We start from the raw sequence: 8,575 nt of genomic DNA, 5'->3' as shown, positions 1-8,575 counted from the left end.
AAAAGTGTCTTTGCAAATGTATAAAACAGTGAGTCAGTCTGGGTCACCTTGGAGCCTCTCTGCTGCTATCATAGTGTCTGAGAGCACTGTCTGTGCTAAATCATATGAGACCAACATTTTAGCTGCACATTTAAACATGCCAGCTTGAAAAAGAACTGCAGTCTGCTCCCAAAACACAGGTCAGACCCTACCCCCATTTGCCCCCACCGACCATCCATCCATCTCCACCCCGCGCTCTCACCCCTGGCCCTGTAGGGCAATCTCGGCCTCCCATCTGTTGTCTGCAGCCGGGAGCAGCCCACTTCCCCTGCCATTCGCATTTACAATTCAATTAAAAGCAGCAAGCCCTTTCTCCCTCCGCCTCCTTGTCACGGTTTCTTTATTCGGATGAGCACAGCAGAAAGGCCCCTGCCCCATGTTGAGATGCTGTCATGACACACATGTTTTGGGCCAGGCGGGACTAGAACTAGCTCCAGTAATCATGCTATGTACATTCTAAGGGTTTGTGTTTGAGAGGCAGAGGCAGACCATCCCTAAGTGAAAAGAAAGCTGCACTGCTGAGTTGAACAGAGAACAATAAGAAGTAGAGAAGTGGGGCAGACTTTGCATTAGAATAACATATAGCCTCCTGCAGTTATATAACAAGCTAACTGCAACGGAAAAGTGAACACAGCCCAATTAAACAGCACTACTTTTGCACAGATTTTTTTTTCCCATGTTTTACATCGACCATCAAGTCATTTTATATAACAGTGTTTGTTTTGAAGTTTGCTTTGATGTGGAGAATCTACTATGCCTAGAATCTTGCTCAGCAAAACCAGAATGATATATCGCTGTATTTTTTTTATACAGAGGGACATCAGGTCACCATACCCTCCGTCACATCTCAAGCCAAACCCAAACATGATCATGTAATATTTGTTTTTTTTAGTGATTTGATGCATGTGAAATGAAGGAGCTCATTGGTCACATATCATTTTGAAATAAAATTTCCTTCACCTCCGATTAACAGCGTTTAGTCCTTCAATTCACATTGATTCTGCAGAAATGTTTTTCAGTCCCCTGTGATATTTTTTTTTCTTTTTTCCTTCTAAGCAGCCATACTTGTTTTAAAACGGATTATGCATGTCACTGACCACCTGTCAACCATGGCCATCTGAACTTGGGGACATTCACTTGCTTGACCATCCAGTCCCTTCTACAATGTGTTTGAATCCAGAAGTGTCTGGAACTGCACAATAGAGGGTGAAAATCATCTTGAGACGGTCCAACTACTGCTATTTTGTATCACGTGTTTCTCAAATGCAGAAAATTGCCATAACATTCGGAGCAAGTTATAAAACTTCTTTTACCTGTGATAAAAACTAGATAGGTGCTTCAACTGTTGATACTGCAAAAAATCCAGGCTGTGTCTCTGATTGGTTAATCTGCCTGTCAGTCATTGCCTTTGAAATTGGGGAGACATGATATAGCTCCAGATCCACTCGTCTTTGAAAAGTTTTGTCAAAGCATGTGGATCTGGCTAGCCAGGTAAGGCATTCACCAGAGACCAGACTCACATGTTCATAAAATGTGCATTCTGGATCACAGGCAGCCTAATCTCACAATCCCACAAAAAAAATCACTTATATTGTTTGGTCAAGTAAACTTACTGACTGTTTTCTTAGTATTTTTGCTGCCTATCTTTACCATTGTAATATTTGGTTTGTACCTTATGTATATCTTGTGGCGCATAAGCATTTGTCACCTAAGTCCACCCTGAAATCTAACCTCCTCCCAAGTGAAGTCCACTGGCTTGATTTGCTTTGGGTTAGTGTCCTCATTCATCCAGCAGACTGTGGACGGGAATAATTAGAGCTGTGCTCCTGACACCTGATCAACAAATAGTGATTTATGAGGCAGTCTGCTACAGAGGCTCAGTATTGATTCAAAGACTGCAGAGAATAGCTGTTCACATGGACACATTCCCACACACATGCAGAACCCACACCTGTATTTTAGGTGCCAGTCTTATACAAATGTAAATATCCTGTTTGATGGATATGATAGCAGGCAAGGTCCAATAAAATCAATTTTCATCACTCTTTTACTTTATAATGCTGATACTACATTTTAAGTATTGATGTCTGAATAATGCATTTGGAAAAGGCTCCAGCAAGGCACTTGTTGACCAGAATCTTGGTTGAGATTGAATGAGGATCCACTTAGCGGCAGGAGAGAGAGAGATGTGAAGGTGTGGTGAACAGAGGTGCAGTAAAGAGTTAGAATATTATATTATATAAGAATGTCTCGGACACTCAGACTATCAGCACAGGATCTCCACAAGGTTCTGTACTTTCTCCCCTGCTCTTCTCTGCTCAACTCCAACTACGTGTCCTTAAAACTGATCATGTTTGCAGACAACACCTCCCTCATCTTTGACGGTGATGAGTCTGCCTACATGAGGGAGGCTGCTCCCGTGTCAAGGCGGCCCAGCAGAGGATGTACTTTCTCTGAAGGGCATCTCAGGAAAACCATGCTGCCATCCCAGAAGATGATGCAGTTCTACATGACCAACACTGAGTCCATCACCACTACTGTAAATAACTCACTTCAACAATATTCATCTATTGCCTTTATTTCTAAAATACTTGATCACATTTTATATTTACTTCAATTATTTTGTGAATTTTCTTCACTGACAATGACAATAAAGCGTTTGTGATTTTGATAATCAGCTGTGATATTTGGATGTTTTCACTGCCTTATTCCTGTTGCTCATCTTGTTCATTAAGAGTACATTTATAAACCACACACTGCACTTCTCCCTTCACTGCTGAGCCTGTACTGTGGAGGAGAAACTGTGCTGCTGCTTTTCTCAATGGAGCTTGTGCCATACACTGAGCAGCTCCTGTTTCCAGTCTCCATGGAGACCACCAGTCCCACCAATCACAGCACACTCCAACGGTTCAATTTGTTAAAGTGGCCGTGCCCCTTTTTTCAGTGCAATCAAAATTCACCATTTATAATATACTTATGATTTGAATTGACTTCTGAATACCAGTGACTCACTGCAGTAAGTGGTAGATACGCATTTATTACAAATAAGTCAAAGATACGTTCCCAAAAGAAAAGTCATAATCCACTGTATCAAACAGGCTGTATCAAAATAAACAGTGTTTTAAGTGCAACAAACAGAAACACATATTTATGATTTCATTTAAAAAAGGCATTTTGCAGTTTTTCATTTCATGAAATGAATATGGAATGTTCCCTTTTATTTCCTTTCTGGACCACACTAGGACCCTCTGGACCAGATCTCACAGTTTGCTGTAACATTCAGTACATTTGATCAGTTCCAGCTGATTTGCTGCAGTAGTTGATGGCCTGTATGGAGTTCATATTGCACATAAATAAATGGGAAAAAGCATGTGCCATTTAAAAGAAAATATAGTTTACTTTGATTGGGACCATCAACATGTCACAAGTATGATACATTAAACATTACTATAGTACAAGTACCATCTTCAAACTAGCTTGAGGTGTATGATCCCCAGTATGTTGTTCTAAAACGCTGGACTACTGTACAAACCTGGTTTGAATCAAGGCATTTGAAGTTTTAAAGGAGGAGCCCTTTGCATGCACCAAAGAAATGGTAAAGGGACCAAGTGCCTGAACTTTCTGAAAGCACATAAGGACATTCCCCTTGTGCTTTATACAAAAATATGTTAAAATATATTTTTTCTTTTAAAAAATGAGGTCTGGTTTTATCAAAATGTTCATTAGGCTGCTCAAATTGTATCAAAAAAATGAAGTAAACAATTGTTTTGGAAAATGAGGTGACCCTGAAGCGTGTGACTGTTCTCCTGTGCTAGTGTAAAGACACTGTTACAGGAGTCCAGGGCTGGGTCAGGGCAGACTCAGTAGTCCTCCACAGTGCATGTGCTTCCTCTCTGTCTGAAGAAGCATCACTCCTCAAGGAGGTAATCTGTAATGAGGAGGTCTATATTTGACCAATGCAGCAGTTTAAATTAAAAACACAAACAAACAAAAAAACAAAAAACAAAACAGTTCATTACAGTGGAGTATAGTAAAGATATACACTGAAGACAGTGGAAGCTGAGGTCTGCAGCCACTTCAGGGGTCTCTGCCAACAAGGTAATCCAAAATCTGAATCAGTTTTATGAGGTGCCTGAATTAGAACTGACTTAGATCCAATTCTATCATTCAATAATAAACATTTTTTATTTATTATTAATAAATACAACAGTGCCAGTGATGAGTAGTTCACTCTGTCTGACCACAGTCCACTGCTCCAGATGTTCACAACCCCTTTAGTATGTGAAGACCAGGTCAGAAAAGTTTGTCTCTAACCAGTCCCCTGCAATCATTTCACTCAGTTCCGGGGTGCAATAATCCGGGAACTCGAAATGCGAGCCCATGCTGCCCTCGCTGTACGAGTCCAAGTCCTTATCCACAAGAGACAGGGAGAGGTTTCCTGAATTGGGGTTCCCCATCTCTGAGCCTGAGCCCAAGCATAAGTCAAACAGCAGCTCATCCCTGTCCCCCGCAGAAGAGGATGAGGAAGAAGAGGAGAAAGATGAGGAAGAGGAGGTAGACGCAGACCTGGAGGGCGCGTGCTGCTGCTTGGTGATATTCTTGATGTTATAAAACAGTCTGCTGCTGCTGCTCCTTACCTCTTCGTACATGCTTGTGCCCTCGGACTCCGCTGAAGAGCTTAAAGTTGGGCTCGCGGGTACTTTGGCAACAAGGTAAGGTTTAGTGCGCTCTTCGTCGCGCGCGTAATACTCATCCTCGGAGTCTTCGTCTTCCTCGTCTGAAGGTTCACTTTTCACTTGAACTTTGTAAGTGGGGAATACACAGTCATCGTATCCGTGTGCGTGCTTATTTGGGCCCTTATTAGTTTTTAGTTTAGCGCACTTCTTGATATTGACCTTAGATAGTTTGCCGCACTTCTCTGGAGAGGGAGCCAAACTCTTGGAGTTTTCCTGCTTCGGCTTCTTCTTGGGTCTGTATTTATAGTCTGGATAATCTGCCATGTGTTTTAGCCGCAGCCTCTCCGCCTCACGAATAAACGGAATTTTTTCGGTGTCCTTAAGCATCTTCCATCGCTTTCCCAGCCGCTTGGAAATCTCTGCGTTGTGCATATCAGGTGACTGCTCCATTATCTTTCTCCGTTCAATCTTAGACCAGACCATAAAGGCGTTCATGGGTCTTTTAATGTGTCCGTTGGCCGTCTTGCACCAGTTGGGATTGATTGCCACAGGGCTGCATGCCATGAACTCGCTCTCCTCCGAGTCGGTAGCCTCTCTGGACATGCTCCCGTCCGTCTCGCCGTGGTCCATGTGCTGCACCATTCTGTCTGCGCACGGAACTCTCAGCCGGCACTCGTCTGCACTCTCTCCAGTGTACGCAGATGCCTCGTGTGGCTCTGCTCCCTATTCGGAGTTCCAAAGTGCCTTCTTAACTAGTGCACGGCTTTTGTATGTTCTCTGCGTCACGTCGAGCGCACCAACCACGACTCTTCCACTCCGCCCCAAGGACTACATCCAAGACTCCCCTGAACCTCCGTGTGCCCCCCTCCCTCCTCTCCCTATAGCCCCCACTGGAGAAGAGGGGGCTGTGGTACATAATGTCTGAAACGAGACGAGAATATTAAACGCAGTTAGTAGCCTACAATGTATTTCTCTGGCGAGCATTACAACTACAGTTTGATCTCCCTTTGCGTATAGCCAGTGCCGTATACATATAGGGCAGGATATTGTATCAAGGGTAATAGACCTACAGTTTGAGTTGTATTGTGGAATAGTAAAAATGAGGCTTAAGCATTGTGCAGAGGTTAGCTTAGATTGGACAAAACAATTACAAATTAATACTACTACTACTACTACTACTACTACTACTACTACTACTACTACTACTACTACTACTACTACTACTACTAATAATAATAATAATAATAATAATAATATTAATAATAATAATAATATTAATAATAATCGTAATTTATCAACATCTCGACATAGGCCTAGTGTTTGCCCCCTGCCCCCGATTTGAGAAATATAGGTCAGTGGTACAGGAAATTCCACATTAGTCATTACTGCGAGTTATAGGTTTAAATAATAAGAAACACTGATAAAACACTGAACATGTATGAGTGGAGTGATAGGGAGCTTCTCTTTGCCAATTTCAGATGATGGCTTTAATTAATTTACTCCAATTAAGCTGTTATCAATAATAAAATATAGTAGGCTACAGTTTGAATTACATTATATGTCATGATGATTATACAAGCAAATTTGCGGGGCATGCAGAGCTAGATGAAAGCCATGCATTGATTTTACCCATGCGAGCACCAAAGCTGTCTGTGTGGCTAGACACCCTGCATGCACTCATGCCCCTCCCCCAAGAGCGGCTACAGGAGCCGGAGGGGTTGGAAACGCTTTGCTGTTTTTATCCTTTAGAGGGCACCCTTATCCTCATCTACACCCGATTTCGTGGGTGGGTTTTCATCTGTGCAACGTTGATTTAAAAGCATGAGAAACTAATTGGTACATCATTTTTGTGCACCCAAATGTGTGTGTGCAACAGATAGTGTGTGCTTACCTCACACATTTTGATCCTGAAGGGTGATATGCCAAATATAAACGTTACAAATATTTAGATACTTTTTTGTGTGTGTTTAATACACATGTTTATATTCTCTTTAAGCGATAACTAAAGACCAAGACAATTCCTTGCGCACCCCCAGAGTGTGACAGAGGCTGACCAACAGGAGCAAGTTGAGCAAAAAATTTGTACTAAAGAGGGAAGCACTGACTGATCTCTCCAAGTGGCAGATCATCATAGGGTCATATGAATGTATTCATATCTTTTATTTAAATTAATAAAGTCATTTTTTGCATGTGCAGGGCAGCAGAGGTCTGCAGACTGAGGAAAATATGAGCACAGCTAAATGAGTCCTCATATGGCTTTGCTTCTATGTTTCAGATGGACAACACATGCCAGGGAACAACATGCCATCTGCAGCATGACTTGGGCAGTGAGTGTCATGGATGTGTTCCTAGGGCTCCATCAAACCAAGGAAAAGAAAGGTACATGGGGCGTGTTTGAGATGAAGTGTGCCATGTTTTGATCGTTCTCTGATCCTACAAGCTTATGATGACCATCACATTTGTGACATTAGAGAGTCTGACACAAATCTGACCATGCTCAGATCAGCATTGATTGAAACTGCACACATTTACTCTATGGATGTGATAGTACAGTTTGTACCTACAGAAACACACACTTAAATAAATGCATATATGTTTATATTGAATAATATGACTCAGCAATCATAGATGTATTATTGACCAGTCTTAAGAGCTCAGAAGTTTCTCCAACACATGATGGCGCAGGGTAGTTCCCCAGTACTAATATCCATTGTGTGTTAATGGGATGTTCTGGAGGAGGTACTCTTTATTAAAAGCCTGTTCTGGGGGTTGATGTTTCTCCACCAGTTCAACTAACCATGTGTTACCACTAAATCTGAAGGACTTGCGTGCATGTTGGTCTCTGAATACCCCAAAAATTCTCATATTTTCTATTTTTATTCGCCTTTCCACAAGAGAAATGCAAATACTGTCACACAGACCCCTCCTCATTCATACATGTAAAGACTGTTTGACCTCTGACCTCCTCCTCCTCTGCACAGCTCAGATGGCCCTGTACCTGTCTAAGTGCACATACACAGCCCAGCGGGTCTGCACACTCTCCTGTGGTTGGTCTCCTGCGGCTGACTGCTGCCATGCTGCTCATGAGCAGTGTCTGTATGTGTGTATAAGAGTGCACATGTAAAGTGTGCACACAGGGGTCTATGGGGAAATCCAGAGGTAAAGTGGTGAGAAGATGCTGTTCAGATGTATGATATATATCCATGTGACCTCTACTCTTTGCACGAGACTGTGTTCTATGAAAACTCCTTAAATCTGCTGTTCTCCCAGTGATAGCCACAGGGGTAATACAGATGCAAAACATGTGAATGTATTGTCAACTCCAGATATATTGGAAAAACAAGGATTGAAGTAATGAACTATATTAGTCAGTGCAGTGACAAGGCCTTAAGTCTGAGCTGGGCTAGTCACTCCTCCCGAAATGCGTGAATGCGTTTTGTTGAACACCTCGAGCTGTGGAGAGAGGGCCACACATACCTTCCTCTGTTTTTAGGACTAACCTCAGCCTAGTCATAAATGCCCTGTAAGTCTCCTTATAGAGCATGCACCAAAGCCCTCACTAGCATTTCTATGGCTGAATAGGAAGGCATCAGCCACAGTGACCCCAGCAACCCCTCACAGTTCCAGCACTCATTGTCCCTAAGCCCCTCACACCCTCTGAGCAAGAGAATCCACTTTACCCACCACTGGTCATCCAGCTCATTGGTAGCAGGTCAAAGGTCAACTGGGTTGTGAAAGCATGTGAGTGTTTTCAGCTGCCCCAAACAAGACAAAACAGTGCTGTGTCCTAGGCCCAGCTCAGTACAACTATCCCTCTGGCAGTAACGATCTGCAGACTAACTCAACTGCATTTGGTCTGT

At 42.6% G+C, this 8,575-nt stretch overlaps 1 protein-coding gene across 1 annotated transcript; it reads right to left on the bottom strand.

Moving 5' to 3' along the window:
* Positions 1–4,057: 4,057 nt before the first annotated feature.
* On the bottom strand, positions 4,058–5,398 carry sox11a (SRY-box transcription factor 11a). The gene has a single exon (XM_033988580.2). It carries the CDS (start codon positions 5,355–5,357, stop codon positions 4,314–4,316), a length of 1,044 nt encoding a protein of 347 aa, XP_033844471.1. The 5' UTR covers positions 5,358–5,398; the 3' UTR covers positions 4,058–4,313.
* Positions 5,399–8,575: the final 3,177 nt, after the last annotated feature.

Source organism: Periophthalmus magnuspinnatus, chromosome 22, assembly GCF_009829125.3.
Source record: "Periophthalmus magnuspinnatus isolate fPerMag1 chromosome 22, fPerMag1.2.pri, whole genome shotgun sequence".
NCBI classification, from domain to species: domain Eukaryota; kingdom Metazoa; phylum Chordata; class Actinopteri; order Gobiiformes; family Gobiidae; genus Periophthalmus; species Periophthalmus magnuspinnatus.
The sequence above is the reverse complement of the archived record's forward strand: the minus strand, read 5'-3'. Positions and strand labels throughout refer to the sequence as shown.